Source organism: Ochotona princeps, chromosome 10, assembly GCF_030435755.1.
Source record: "Ochotona princeps isolate mOchPri1 chromosome 10, mOchPri1.hap1, whole genome shotgun sequence".
Lineage (NCBI taxonomy): Eukaryota > Metazoa > Chordata > Mammalia > Lagomorpha > Ochotonidae > Ochotona > Ochotona princeps.
This window is the reverse complement of record NC_080841.1, coordinates 68,362,977-68,379,614: the sequence shown is the minus strand read 5'-3', so window position 1 is coordinate 68,379,614 and position 16,638 is coordinate 68,362,977. Positions and strand designations below refer to the sequence as shown.

General features: G+C 37.4%; 1 protein-coding gene across 4 annotated transcripts in view; it reads right to left on the bottom strand.

Annotated features, from left to right (window-relative positions):
• Positions 1-16,638, bottom strand: part of ZEB1 (zinc finger E-box binding homeobox 1) — a 175,598-nt gene that overhangs the window by 34,074 nt on the left and 124,886 nt on the right. The window contains exon 3 of one of the 4 annotated variants that reach the window (XM_058669566.1): positions 3,178-3,222. The exons of the other annotated variants lie outside the window; for them this stretch is intronic. Within the exon in view, the coding sequence (XP_058525549.1) occupies positions 3,178-3,222 (45 nt within the window). The remainder of the gene's footprint in view (positions 1-3,177; positions 3,223-16,638) is intronic. 4 annotated transcript variants of the gene reach the window in all.

Below are 16,638 nucleotides of genomic sequence, written 5' to 3'. Positions count from 1 at the left end.
AGTATTACATTGCACAGACTGTGACCATATCAATTTTAAAGCAAATTTAAAAATAAAGCAAATTAAAAAAAAATTTAAACCTGATAAACTGGGGTAAGCATTGTGGCATAGTGGGTAAAGCTACCATCGGAGACATTAGCATTCCATATAAGTCCTGGTTCATGCCTAAGTTGATCCACTTTCCACCAGGCTCTTTGAAACAGCCTGGGAAAAAGCAGTGGAAGATGGTCCAAGTGTTTGGAAACCTGGAGGAAGTTCCTGATTCCTGCCTTTGGCCTAGCCCATCTTGGTCATTGCATCCATCTGCGGAGTGACCTATCAGATGGAATATCTCTCCTTCTCCCTCCATCTCTTCTCTGTAACTGACTTGCCAACAAACAAATAAATATAAAAAAACTGGTAACACTCATGTTTATGTTAGAGATAAGCATGCATAGGGAAACACATGATGATAATTTAGCTTTCTTTTAGAAATGACAAAACTCTAAACTCTGAATCATTAGGAATATAATCACTTGTCAAAGAGTAGAATTTATAGCACTGCAACCATAAATTATAGATGTTAAATATTTAATATAAAGATGAATTTTTTTTAGCTGGAAGTATTTTTATAGGAGTTCACTTCAAAAAGTTTGTGGATAGATCAGATTGTGGTAAGGCAGGTTAAGTCTCTGCTTGTAACACATGCATCCCACGTACTAGAGTCCAGTTTGAATATTGGTGGTTCCTCTTCCCATCCAGCTTCTTACTAATGCACTTGGGAAGGCATAAGAGAATAGCCCAACCCTACAATTCACGAAGGAAACCAGGATAGAGTTCCAGGTTTCTGGCTTCAGTCTGGCTTTGACCTGGCTGTTGGCGATATTTTTTTTCTCTCTCCCCAATTCTTTTAAATAAATAAGCAGATAAGATAAATAAATGCATAAGTAATAAATACCTTTTTAAAGTTGGTGAAAAATGGAATTAAAAGATGTTTATTTTGGTGCAAAAGTTTTTGAAATCGACATGTGAAGGATCTTCAAATAGTTTATGAAAAATATGAAATAAAAAATTATGCACAGTCTCAAAATTTTTGTACCAGAACAAACATATTTTAAATTCATTTTTCAAAGAACATTTTTTGGGAAACATACATAGAGAAATTGAGAGAGTGGTTATCTTCAGGTTCACTCTTTGAAGGCCCACAATGGCCAGGGTTGGGCTGGGGTCAGATCTGAGGGCTCAGAACTTAACCTAGGTCTCCTACATGGACTGCAGGAATGCAGTTCCTTAAATCACCACCTCTGCCTCCCCTGATCTGCAACAGAAGGGACTCAGAAGCTGGGACTGAGAAATAAGCTGAGGCACGCCAATGTGGGAGGTAGGCATCTTAACCAATAGGATAAATCCCTGTTTCCCACATGAACTTATAATAATGTCTGTATATTTTTCTTTCCAGGGTAAAATACTCTTTACTCTTTGTAAAATTATATTTAAAACAAGATATGTTCAGATGCCATGGAAGATGTTATGTGCCCCATTCAGAATACTAAGCTCAGGCTGCAACTCTAACCTTATGAGTTATAAAAGAAAATCAGCTATAGGAGAGCTCTGACAAAGTTGTGAACTAGTGATGGTGACCTCTGTACAATTCTTTTATCATCCTGTTATTTACATAAGTCATGGAAGAAAAGCGTAGGTGAACCATCATTTTAAAGTTTAACTGCTCAAACGTCTTGAAAGCTCAATTTCCATCTTTCCTCACAGTTGACAGTTCTTGGAGCTTGATTAGATACTCGCTTCTCCTAACTCCTGGTCTTCCAGGAAAGTAATTCAGCAGGGATTACCTTCTTGTGTGTTTGGTTACCGTGAGTTAAACCTGTTTTCTAGACAAGATTTCTTCTAAATTTTGGAGCAAGAGGAGAATTCACGTACTACTTCAACTTCGAGTGGAAATAATTAATTATTTTCTATGAACTACAGTTTGTCATGACAAATATTTGATAATATTGATAATACCTGATAATAACATGAATGCATTATTCATGAAAGTTACACACTACCTAGTTAAGGGCATAAATCTTAGGCTACAGGCAAATCACCACATATTTCAGGATTTTAATAATTTGGAATTCACTTTTAATAACAACATAGAGATTTACTGTCTTTAATGGAACTGAATGGCAAGTCCAATAATGCCATGGTTCACAATATACAGGAAAACCTGGTCTTACTTTTCTTACCCATGACCCACACTCATCCAACATAGTACATGAAAAGATACTTTAAAATGCAGTATAAAATATTTCTAAAATGTACTGCCAAGTTAAAAAAAAGTCTACGAATGCTAAACCAAAGAAGAAAAATATAACTAGAAGCATGTGATGAAAATATATAGTTTATATATAGCTGAATATACAAAATATAATTATTCCTTTTTTAGTACAGTATTTTGAGGGAATGCCTTAATTATTTAGAAGTCATTGTTGAAGCTTACATTCTAATAATTCTAGGGGACACAGTAAGTGTCCAGTATTACTACATATAAGCCTGGATTTCAGTTTTCCACTCACTCCTTGCTTCTTAGAATTCATTGGAATCTGTTACAGAGGAAGAGTCCCAAATCTCAGGAGCATGGACTTGTAGTCACCTAGAAGCCAATTCTCATGCTTACCATCATTTAACTCTCATCTTGGTCTTTTTCAGTCAAGAAAACAAATGGTTTTCCTGTCTGGCATGTTGGAACAGGTCATCCACATTCATGATGATCATCTTGTTTAGAGTGTTTTCTCTTCTGCCGTTTGTCTTGCTAGCAAGTCAAAGTGGTCCCTGGTAACTAATACTGAACCAAAGCAGTTGGATCCACATTGCTGCAACTTAGGTTACAGCAAATCGATAAACGCTCTATCCTTCATTCACTTATTTTGGGGGGTTATCTATAGATTATAATTATACATTTAAAGAATGGAAAGTGTTATAGCTGGACATTTACTTTGTAATTAAAGAATAATTAATTTCTAATTTTAAAAATGGGGTGCACCACATGGTTGAGTCCTTGGACATTCTAGGAGGGCGATATGAAAGAGGGGACAATAGACTGAGCCAGGACTCATATCCAAAACCGGACTCATATCCAGGACTCATATCCAAAGCCCTCCTTCAAAAAACTACAGAGCGACAGAAATGGCAGTGGAGTACCTGAACATCCTGCTCCATCGGCCTGAGCTTCAGGCCCCAGGATTTCTGACCCTTCCTTGCCTGCTGAAATCAAAGAACAAGAGATTAAAATAGAGCCTTGTGTCATAAACATTTCAACTTCTAGAAAGCGGAAAGGGAACTTCCAGTACACATTCTAGCTAATTTAGACTTGTTTCCTTTTATATAAACATGATTATGTGACTATCTGCAGACAACTGTATCAAATTCACAAAGATATCTTAGACAGCAAAACCAGTGTGGATTTAACTGTAATTCTGGAATCATACATATGTTTGGATTTCAGGCCAAATCGCTGCTATCCAAAATGCATGGGGCCAAAATGTGTTTATTTTGGATTTTTTTTGGACTTTGGAATATTTACATGTATGTAATGAGCAACTGTGAGAATGGGAACTAATTCTAATTATGAAATTCATTCATGCTTCATGTACATCTTACATATATACAGCCCAAAAGTGACCTTATGTAATATTTTAGTGTGGCCCCATTAAAAATAGTATTTGGCACAGTGGATTAAGCCATCATCCTAAATGCAGTCCCAGTTGCTTTGCTTCCAAACCAGTTCTGTGCTAATGGATTTAGGAAAGTAGTGGAATATGGCTCAAGTACTTGGGCTTCTGCACCCACATGGGAAATCTGGGTGAAAATCCAGGCTCCTGACTTTGGACTGGTCCAACCCCTACCAATGTGGTCATTTGGGAAGTGAACAAGTGGATGGAAGCTAACTGCCTTTCAAATAAATAAATAAATCTTTAAGAAAGTAAGAAATTTCTTATTTGAAAGGTCAAAAGACAGAGAAAGAGATTAAAGACAGAGAGCATCTCCCCATATATGCTGGCATACTCCTCAAATGCTCACAATTCCTGGATCTGGGCCAAGCTGAAGTCAGGAGCCAGGATCTCAACCTGGGTTTCCTATGCAGGTGGTAGGGGACTCAAGTACTGGGTCTGTATCACCACCTTGTAGGTGTGCAAGAGTAAGCAACTAGAATTGGAAGTGGATATGAACTCACAATTAGGCATTTTGCTATGGAATGTGGGCATCCCAAGTTGTATCAACCACCAAGCCACACGCCTACTCGGCACAACTGCCTTTGGATTATAACCTGTCAGGTCAATTGGGATTTTCCATTTATGGTATCACATTAGCATTCAAGAAGTTTCAAATCTTTGGGACATTAGATTTTCAAATTAGGGATGCTCAACTTATTTACACAAATTGGGATCTTGGCAGTACTAAAGGAGAACAGATCTTCCTACTGGGGACTAGGAATCTAACCCCTGCCCCCACTTCTTCTGCAAAGCACAAATTTCCGTGTTCTAGGTACTTGAGTGGAGGCTTTAAAACTGACATCTTTGAACCTTTACAACAGCCTATTTTATACATTATACAAGCAGAAAATCCCCAAATTTTAGAATTGAAGAAGAAAAAAATTGCCCATAGAGGACAGCCATTAGGAAGTAGAAGCTGTAATTGAACAGAAGTTCAACTGCCTACACAGGCCAGTATTTATCCATATAGTCTAACTGGTCTACAAAAACAACCAGCAAGAAACTGAAAAGAATGTCACCATGCCTAAGTAAACACCTAAGGTGACACACTTTTTCTTTTATTCTGCTAATTAGTGTCATTACTGACCAACAGTAATAACGGTGTCAGTGATGAACATTTTTTTTGTCTTTACGAGAAGAGCTCATTTTTGTTTTTACAAGAAAGATTGCTTCATTAATTGGAGAAGCAGAGACACACAGGGAAAGCTTCCATTTGCTGGTTCACTCTCCAAATGTCGCTCTCAGTCAGACTGAAGCCGAAGACAACAAGCTGGAAATGGAGACTCAGTTCAGGTCTGCTATGTGGGTGACAGGGACTCGAGGACATAAACCATAACTAGCCGTGGTATGTGCATTAACAGGAAGCTGTAGTGGGAGGTAGAGTTGGGGCTCTAACCCAGGCCTTCTGAGAAGAGATGCTGGTGTCTCAGCCACTGTGCCAAATGCTTACCCTGTGAGAAGGCGCTTTTTGTTGTGATCATCTCTTGCCACCTGTGGGCTTATAGTGGGCTAATTAACCTGCTCTAGACAGAACAGTTATAGAGTAAATATTTTACATTGTAAGTAAATGCATGCTTTTTGGCAAGCAGAAAGTATGTTTCAATATCCAGGTATATTTTATTTCTCATAATATATATTAGAAACATGTGTATATATGTTAAAAACTGTCCTTTTTTAGACTACAGTGCCATATCTGTCAGAATTACAATCAGAACACTCAGACAGATACTTGTACCTCAATTAAGTTCTATTGAATATGTCACTCAAGAATGTCAACTAAGTTGGATTGTTGGACTGAGAGAAGGAGCCCTAATCAAGGAAATCCCTGCCTTGCATTAAAGCATGGATTTCTTTAAGTGCTTTGGATTACCGAGTTTAATTTATTCAGCAGATTTTCTTTGCTCATTAATTTTTATACCAATACTTAAAGGGGATCACACTGTATTAAAAAATAGTCCAAATATGCACAAAGATTTTTAGATTCTCATCAAAACAAACAAAAAAAACACTTTCAAAGCCACAATTGATGAGATTAATTTCTGCTGAGGAATTCTCACTTTAGGCTTCCCACCAGCAAGCTGACATGGTACAATACCTGGGAGGCACTGCACTTCCTCTGGATGGGTCTCCAGGGTTGCTAAATGCAGGCTTCCCATACCCTCTTCCCCTCAACAGAACCACGCACACACCAAATCACGAGCCAGCCTGCTGTGTAATTAGCGGATGGTGACCCAGTAACTTCACATTGTCCTTTTAGCCCTTTGTTTCTCCTCAAATGAAAATCAAAACAGGGAGGTACTACCTGCCAAGATGGAGTTACTGCTAGCTACACTGATTTTAAAGCCATCCTCATAACGATATTTTGAACACAAACTTATTTAAAATTATTATAGTTAACATTTAAAAGCTGCACTTAAATTAAATGATTTACTCATTTTTTTTAACTCCAAACTCTGCTCATGATAAAATCTAAGCTTTTTGGATGAGCATACGACACACTTTAGAATCTGGTTCTAGACTTGTTGTCCGCCATCTTAAAGCTACAGGTATCTGTGGTTACCCTTAGGACTGGCAGTGGAGGTTTGACTGAACAAGTAAAGCCAGGGGGCACAGGAAGAATAGCTCATGTAACATGAACTTGCTTCTTCACTGCCCCGGATGTGGCTCCTTCTCACTTCACCCACCACAGTGGGTATTCCAAACATGTTCAAGAAGCATCCTCCAATATGAGTTCTGATCTTACTTCTGGCTTAGCAAATCAAAGGGAAGGCAAGTGAATAAAAGCTACTGAACCTAATATTTATTTCATGTAAGACTTAATAATATCAACATGCGATGATTATTTGACACAGGAAGGCTCCAAAGTTATGGCTTTTATTCTGAATTCCAAAGCAAATATATAAATGACAAAACTCTTGGGTAATAACCACACCCCCCAAAAAGAATGGTGAAATATAACTTAGAAAATAAGTTAGGAAATAATATTCAACAAGAAAGAGGGGAAAAAAACTACCAATACACGGCATCAACCTAAGAATTTATAAGAAATTACAAAGAGTAAAAAAAAAAAAAAATCCCAAAGGCAATTCACAAAATTAAAACAACAACAAAAGAGAGAACAGATTAATGGTTGCCAGCGACCAGGGATGGGACAAATAAGTAGAGGACAGTGGATGTACCAAAGGGACTCAGGGAGCTGTACAGAGATGAGACTGCCCAGTGTCTCAATTAACTTATCAGTGTCAGTATCTGGCTTCTGTCCATTGCGGTTTTGCAAAGGGAAACAGGGCAAAGAGTACACAGGATCCTACTTATTATCTATGAATCTCAAATTATTGGTAAAATTTTATTAATATGTAGTTATTTCCACATAAACAGTTTGATTTTAAAATGAGGTCAAAGTGTAAATATCACAAAATTAGATTAAAAATATCGTGTTCATTTTAGGTGTAAGACAACATTACAAGCTAAAAATACCCAACGCAAATGAAATTCATGTTGATTAAAAGTTTAGAAGACTTACTGTCAAATTCAAACACAAAACAATTTAAAATATAGGGCTGGTTGTACTAGTCAAGATTTTCCTTTTTTGACAAGTTTTCTCTGAATGTAATTGTTATTCTTATCCCACTATCCTTGCTAAAGTAAAGTTGTCCAAAAATCATTCCAAAAGGGAAAGTTATCCCCAAACCAAATGTGAACAAGTTTCTGGATTCAAATTTGGAAATGTTCAAATTTTAAAGAGGGACGAAGTGGCTCACTGCACCTTCTGAGATGGCTTTATTCCACTTCCCCTGTGTCTTCTAGTTCTTACAAATTACATGTTGATATGTTACATATATAAATTTGTGGTACAGGTTGAGCATTCCTAATCAAAAAACCTGAAATCTGAATGATCTAAATTTTGCACTACGAAGATTTAAAAAACTGAACTGAATATGGATCTACAACCTACAGAAAGGAGTTTGGGGCCCGGCGGCATGGCCTAGCGGCTAGGGTCCTCGCCTTCACCGCCCCAGGATCCCATGTGGGCGCTGGTTCTAGTCCTGGCGGCCCCACTTCCCATCCAGCTCCCTGCTTGTGGCCTGGGAAAGCAGTCAAGGACGGCCCAGTGCACTGGGACCCTGCACCCGCGTGGGAGACCCGGAAGGGGTTCCTGGTTCCCGGCATCGGATCGGCGCAGCACTTGGGGAGTGAATCATCGGATGGAGGATCTTCCTCTCTGTCTCTCCTCCTCTCTGTATATCTGACTTTGTAATAAACTAAATAAATATTTAAAAAAAAAAGAAAGTAGTTTGGAACTTATTGCCAGAATACAGGAAATGGCATATTTTCTGCTAAATAAGAACTGTCAAAACTCTCTGTAAGATTTAAATGAGACCAAGACTCTAATTATAATACTCAAAATGCCCATAATATGATTAAAAATTACTTGGCATATGAAGAACGAGGGAAATCTTAACTTGGGAAAGTCTCAACTAGGAAAAGATAATCAAAAGACACATTGAGAACATACAGATGCTAGAATTATCTAAGACTTTAAGGCAGCAATTACAAAAATGTCCATCAAAAGAATGAAAAGACAAAAGCCTAAGCAAATGGAATGTATCAATAAAAGTAAACAAGAAATTCTATAACTAAAAATCTAGTAACAAAAATGTAAAAAAAGAAAAACACTTGAGGGGCTTAATTATAAAGTGAAGATGAAAGAGAAGAGCAGTAAACCTCGTAGTAAGTCAACAAAAATTATCTTATTTGAACAACAAAGAGAACAAATGAAGTGTGTGGAACAAAGACTGAATATATAACTTTCTGTCATTGTGGTGTCAGAAGAGAGAACGGTACTGGAACAAAATATTTAAAGAATTAGTTCCTAAGAGTTCCCCAAATTTCAGAGAAAATATAATTAAATAGATTCAAGTAATTTATGGGACATATACCCACAAATCTAGGCTTAATACTGCCAATCAAATGATAAAACTTAAAGGAATAAGAGAACATTCTAAAGGAAAAAAACCACAGGAAATGATTCATAACTTTAATGGAACACTGGTGTAAAAGACTATAGATTCACCATAAAAAATTGTAGATTTCATAAGGAAACAGAACATTTTTAAAGCACTAAAACAACAACAAAAAAAATAGTAAGTTTAAAATTTGATAACTATAGGATATCCTCCAGGAAGGAAGATAAAATCAAGACGTTCTCAGATGAAGGAAAAGAGAGGTCTCTGCCAGCAGAATTGTTCCAAAACAACTGCTAAAGGAAATCATCAGAAAGCAGATGAAATTATGTCAGAGACACTTAAAATGTCAGAAACAAAAGAACAACAAAAATGTATTGCTGGATATATGCCAACTAAATACAAAGAGGGTAACAGTGTGAATCAAAGAGTGAAGTTTGTACATTCTACTTGGAGAAGTAAAATTTGAGTAGACTATGAACAGTTAAATAGCAAAATTCTAATCCAAATACAAGTGACTAAACAAACCATAAAGGAAAAACTTAAAATTAATTAATTAGGAAGGAATGCTAGGAGCTGGTGCAATGGTCCAGTGGCTAAGTTATTTCCTTGCATGCCCTGGGATCCCATATGGGTGCCAATTTGTGTCCTAGCTATTCTGCTTTCCATCCAGTTTCCTGCTTGTGGCCTAGGAAGGCATTAGAGGATAGCTCAAAGTCTTGGGACCCTGCACTTGTGTGGGAGATCTGGAAGAAGCTCCTGGCTCCTGGTTTTGGATTGGCTCATTTCTGGCCATTGTGGCCTCTTGGGGAGTGAGTCATGGATGGAAGCTCTTTCTATCTTCTTCTCTCTGTAAATCTGTCTTCCTAAGAAAAATAAACTCTAAAAAAAAAAAGGAGTACTAAAAAACAGTTCATAATTCAAAAGAATTTAGGAAGGGAAAAACAGAAAAATAAAAAAAGTTAAAAATAAGTGAAATTATAAATACTAATTACACATTAAATATAAATGGTTTAAACAAACCAATGATGGAACAGAGACTATCAAAATATATGAAACACACACACACACACACACACACACCCTACTGTTACTAGGCCAGAAATAAGAAATTAATTTGAAATATAATGATATAGATAGTGAGAAAGTAAGAAGATAGAAAATTATATCATATTATTCAAACACTAATCAAAAGACAGCCAAAGAGGTATTAGTACAAGACAGACAAAGGATACTTTGGAACTACACCAATCACCAGAAATAAAAACAATCCCTGGGTCATGAGACATTCAATTCACCAAGAAAACACAACAGGCTTACATATAACAGATAGAATAGAAATAGAGAAAAATGCACAACTATAATTGTAGTCTTCAACAGTCTCATCACATGAGTGATAGAGTATGTGGACAAAAAAATCAGAAAGGTTTAACTCTATTGAGATATGTGACAAAGATTTGTATTCTGAAAATACAAAACAGAAGTAAAAAAAATACAAGATGACTTAAATATAGATATACCATATTCATGAATTGGAAAATTCTCTACCATAATAAATGTGAGATCCTTCCAAACTGACTAAAAATCAATTCAAATAAAAATGTGAATAGGAATATTTTCAATATCAATGAGATCATTCTAAAATACACATAAAAAGGCAAAACTACCATAGTAATCAAAACAATTTTAAAAAATGAAGTTGAGGTAACAAGTGCCAAATTTTAAGATTTACTATGAAACTACAGTAATTCAGACTACATGGTATTGGCAAAGGAACAACACAGTAATCAACATAGTAGAAGAGAAAAGAAATGGATTCATACAAATATGAAAATTTCTGACAAAGCCAATTGAAATGAGAGAGAACTATCTTTCAACAAACAGTACAGGAACAACTAGATATTCACATAAAATAAACCTGACCTTCAACTTCACATATTTTCCAAAATATTAACTCAAAGTGGATCACAGATTTACTAAAAAAAAAAAAAAGTAAGGAAAGGGAAAAATCCAAATGATATTAAGTAAAGAATTCTTGTGCTCAACACCAAAAACATAATCCATAAAAGGGGAAAAAATGGATACACTAGACTTCAAATTTAAAACTTGCACTCTGTGAAAGACTAGGAATTTAGAAGGAAATAACAGAGGGCCCATGTTGTGGCGTATCAGGCTAATCCTCTACAGGCTAATCCTGTGGTGCTAGCACTCCATATGGGCATCAGTTAGTGTCCCAATTGCTTCACTTCTGATCCAGCTCCCTGCTTATGACCTGGGAAAGCAGCAGAGGATGGTTCAGGTCCTTGGGTCCCTGCACTAACATGGAAGACTTAGAAGTTCATAAATCCTAGCTTTGGATTGATTCAGCTCTGGCATTATGGCCATTTTTGGGAGTGAACCAGTAGATGGAAGATCTCTCTCTGTCTCTCCTTCTCTTTGTGATTCTGCGATTCAAATACAACAAATCTTTAAAAAATAGGAAATAATAAGTTACAGAATAGGAAAAGATACTATGATTATAAATAACTTCTTTTTTAGATTTATTTTAAAATTTTTATTGGAAAGTCAGATATACAGAGAGGAAGATCTTCCCTCTGCTGATTCATTCTCCAAGCAGCTGCAACAGCCACAGTGGAGCCAAACCGAAGCTAGGAGCCAAGAGCTTTTTCTGGGTCTCCCACATGGGTGCAGGGTCCCAAAGTTGGGCCATCTTCCACTGCTTTCTTAGACCACAAGCAGGAAGCTGGATGGGAAGCAGGGACACTGGGATTAGAATGGGTGCCCATATGGGATCCTGGCACATGCAAGGTGAGGACTTTAGTCTCCAGGCTACTGCATTGGGCCCAATGACTCTGTTTTTAAAGATTTACTACTTTTTTATTGGAAAGGCAGATCAGACCTATGGACAGAAGAATAGAAATATCCTCCACCCTCTCATTTACTCCCCAACTGGCTGAAACAGCCAGAGCTGAGCCAATCCGAAGCCAGGAGCCAGGAGCCTCGACCAGTTTCCCATGTGGGTGCAGGGTCCCAAAGTACTGGGTCATCCTCCACTGCTCTCCTAAGCCAAGAGCAGTATGCTGGATGGGAAGTGGAGCAGCCAGGACAAGAACCAGCACACATACGGGATCCAGTGCTTTCAAAGTGAAAACCCAGCTGCTGAGCCACCATGCTTGCCCTTATAAATAACTCTTTTAAAATATAAAAAAATATACAAAAGTAGTGAGTATATATTTCACTGAAGAGAATATAGTAGATGGCAAATAAGTAAATGAAAAGATGTGCAAATTCATCAGAGGAATGTAAATAAAAGGTGTACTTCTTTGGAAAGCATATGAAGAATTGCTGAAGTGAAAATACTAGGCCTATGTGGTAAATGAAACGTGTGACTAAAATGAAGTCGCGCTTGAATTCTTTGATGGAACCATTACTTGCCCTGCTTGTTGCAGGTGCTACATAAGTGTGTGCATGCCTGTATGTGTGTGTACCTGCATTTAATGCTCACAGAATCATACTGCAACAAATTGATTTTAATGTATATTAATTCTGAAATTATTCCTAAGTTATTAACACATTGGAAAAGCAGAAATTTACTTTTTCAGTGCAAGGTAGTAATTCTGTAAGTGACTGAAACCTACAGTCATTAGAATGCAGACTAAAAATTTGATGCTTTACCCTTGGTTATTTGATTTCAACTGGTTATATATAATCAATTCATATGTAAAAGGAAAGTTAAATTCAGACATCTTATGGGCATTTTTATTTTGGGAAAAGCTTAAGTAGGCACTGGGTAACAGCCAAGGCTATAGAGTGAATTTGGCTAAGGTTAAGATCCTGGTTTTCCTGGGTCCATGTGGGACCTTGGGCAAAAGGTTTGTGTCCTGACATCCTTAATTCCCACATCTACAAAGCACCTCTTTGAAGACTGGAATGTCCATACAGTGTTCATTCAGGACAAGGCCTGCTGTCCTTCAAGTGCTCACTATGAAGTAACTATCCATCATTCTCTATAAAGATACACTAATTGCTCTGTGACCATTAGAATTATGTTTATTTCACATAGGATTGATAAACCATTTTGTCTGAAGGATTTTGACCTCAAATTAACTCACTAAGTTTTAAGAGTGGAGCACAGTGGATTGAAAATTACAGGAATGATTTTAATTAACTAATTCATTCACCTCATTATTTGGGATTCTACCATAAGCAGAAATTCTGTGAGGTTCTTAAATTCACAATTGACACAACTTTCACACTAACCTTCAAAAACATCTGAAGGAAAGAGACAGACAATTAGAACACCATTACAAGCACTGCAACAGGACCTTAATGCCACCAGACTGCATGGTGTAACCCCATGACCTTATTTTTCTAATAACTTGTTTTGAAGCATTGGACTTAAGAGACAAATTCTTAACACAGTAGTGACAATGAATGAGATTATCTAAGTAAATAATATTGCTTTTCAATCATCTGTGTGCTTACTTGTAATTGTTCCTTTTCACTGAGTCGGCAAGAAAAACACTTCTTTAAAAGGGATTAAGAACAACTATCCAGCTTATATACAGGCTTGCTATGCATTTCATCATCAATTAGGTGCACAAATTATCACCAGTTCTGAGTCATTTGTGTGGTTTACAGTGGTATAAAGCTGAACAACATAACTCCCACACCGCCTATCTCAACCCTCAGTGCGCACTTCCAGCAGTCACTCTGACAGATTAACTCATGTGTTTTATCCCTCATTTCTGAACCTGTAACATGGGGCTAAAGAACCTATCTCATTATGAGATCACAACACATGGTTCAATAATATAAAACATACTTTGGAATATTACTTGGCACATAGAAAGTGCTCAGGGAAAGTTAGCTATGATGACTATCCGTGTTAGCCAGTGACCCGTACATTTGGTTGGTGGTATTTTTACAGAGGAAACTGTAACAGCAGAATAATGGCTTGCAAAGATGCGCACATGTGAATCCTCCAGTCCTGTGAATGTATTACCTGAGACCATGAGATGGATTTTGAGATGGCGAGTCCATCCTGGAGTACATGGCTCTCAGAAGTGCCAGAAAGGGAAGCAGAACTGTATGACAGGACAGGAGGAAGAGGAGAGTGGAACACGAGATGGACCGCCCAACTCCTTTGGACAGAGGGTAGGATTACAGTCCGGTCAACTGTGAATTTAAGCACCTGTTCTGCCTTCTTGGCTTTAAAGAACAGCAGTAACAAACCAAATGCTGGAAGGGAAGTAGAGCAACCGGGACACGAAACGGCATCCATTTGGGATCCAATTGCTAGCAAAGGAGGACTTAGCCACTGAGCCATTGTGCCGGGCCCCAGAATTGATAGTATTTTAACACAAGTATGTAATGATCATGGAAGTTTTATTATTTTACTTAAATTTTTAAAAATTTATTCTTATTGGAAAGTCAGATATACAGAGAAGAGGAGAGAAACAGAGGAAGAACTTCTATCTGTTGGTTCACTCCCTAGGTGGCCACAATGGCCAGAGCTGAGCTGATCTGAAGCCAGGAGCCAGGAGCCTCTTCTGGGTCTCCCACACTGGTGCAGGGTCCCAAGGCTTTGGAGTGTCATTTACTGCTTTCCTAGGCCAAAAGCAGGGAGTTGGATGGGCAGTAGGGCAGCTGGGATTAGAACTGGTGCCCATATGATATCCCTGCATGTGCAAGTCAAGGACTTTAGCTACTAGGTTATCACACTGGGCCTGGAAGTTTTATTTTTGATAGTGAACATGGCTTAGTTATTTAATATCTATAATAAAATTACTGCTCTTCCAAATAATCCTTTTGAGAACTTGATTCTAATTTGAGATTTCATTCAGATATGAACACAGCTTTGCAAGGGTATTTATTTCATACTTAGCATTTCTACAGCATATTCTATTTCCCAGCATAATTTGGATCCTTTATTTAAATTATGCTGTGGAGCTGTGAATAATGGTTTCCTGTGCTGGTCTCCAACAGAGCTGACAGCCACTGACATTCTGTTGTGTATTTTCACCCTTTTCTTAGAAATCCTAAAATACCTAACATAAGTAGTGTGCCTTCGTTAGGTCCTCTGCTTCACTGTTGCTTGCACATCTTTAAGTGACTCAAAAAACTTGTCATTGAGCAACTGCTTTCTGAAATTCCTCCTGAAACCCTAAGCTGTCATTTCTCAGTTCCTCTCTCTCCGCAGCCAGAAAGTGTTAATCTTTTCACATATTTAAGTGTTTGTGAAATTGTGATGATTATATGATTGAGGCACCCTGCAGTTTCAACTTATTTGTTTCATAAACAATAGTAGTTTATCAGCATGCAGCAACAGAAAAAGAAGCAAAACCAGCATGCAAACAGGTGTTATCACAGAGAACCTGAACTTAATGGGAAACTCTGTTAAGCAGGTCAACTCCTTATCCTTCAGAGCAAGCTCCTCCTGTGGCGGAGTTCTTGGGGAGCCCTAGACAATTCAAGCACAGCATCTGCAGTCTCTTTCCATAAGCTTCCATTTGACTAATGTGATGGCAAGTAGTTAATGAATGACTGAGTCCTCGTTACTCATGAATTAAAATGGATTTACAGAAGGTTCTGAGTCTGGGCTCTAACATGACGTCTCGGCTGCCTTGCAAATTTCCTGTGTACCTTTTCATTTTGGTGTTTTGGACTCTTGTCATGGGAAAGGATATGTTTCAACTGTTGGGATGCTAACATTATCTTGACTTGTTGAGTGAAACTGACACTCTTAGTTTAGTGGATGAAACTGACACTCTTAATTTAGTCAAAATTGTTTTATTAAGGGACTTCCATTTATTGGTTTGTTCTGTTGGTCAGGCATGAATGCTTAACATACGGTGAAATATGTAAACCTTTACTACTTTTTAATTATATGAGGAAAAACTTAACATCAGAACTTATGCAGGGCTAGAAATGTGGGTTATTTATGAAAGCCATGTATCTTCAAACGGTGGATATTTTTTTTCTTATATGGATGTTAACTAATTTTCACTACCTGAGAATGTTCTTCATAATGTAATACATTTTGAATAATGGCTGAAATGAAAAGAAGCATGCAAAGGCAGGAAATAACGTGCCACTGTAAGTACCCGAAGAGTAGGGTGTCATATTGACCATAAAATTTGATCAAATAGAACTTTTTTAGGTAGCTTTCACACAACAGAGTTTAATTAATTTTACCTATTTCTGTTTGTTTCTTGTCCAGCTATCCTATGTAATAGAAGAAAATGTAAAGGAGGGCATCTTATTATATAAAGCATATTAAAAAGCTCATGGAAAATGTGTATTACCAGAAAATCATTCATGGTTTCAAAATGTTTTGCAGCAAAACAAATTTATTTTAGTTCCGCTTTGCTGCAATCTGTTTGCAGTCCTCTTATACATACTATTATCTTCCTGTTCCAATATTCCTCCTTCTTTTAAAAAATAATTTCCTTGGGCCTGGCGGCGTGGCCTAGTGGCTAAGGTCCTCGCCTTGAACTTGCCAGGATCCCATATGGGCGCCGGTTCTAATCCCGGCAGCTCCACTTCCTCTCTCTCTCTCCTCCTCTGTATATCTGACTTTGTAATAAAAACAAAAAAATTAACTTTAAAAAAGAATAATCTCCTTTCTGCTTTGATTGAAATTTTTAGTCCTTTATTTAAGCAATACTGTCTTAGTGTTCTCTTATGTGAAAATATTCTGATTTCTTCTTAAATATTGAGGAATTCTACGTTGATAGTTCTTTTCCTTCAGTACTTAAATTTTTTAAAAGATTTATTTTATTTTTATTGGACAGTCAGATATTCAGAGAGGAGGAGAGACAGAGAGGAAGATCTTCCGTCCGATGATTCATTCCCCAAGTGACCACAACGGCTGGAGCTAAGCCAATCTGAAGCCAGGAGCCAGGAGCTCTTCCGGGTCTCCC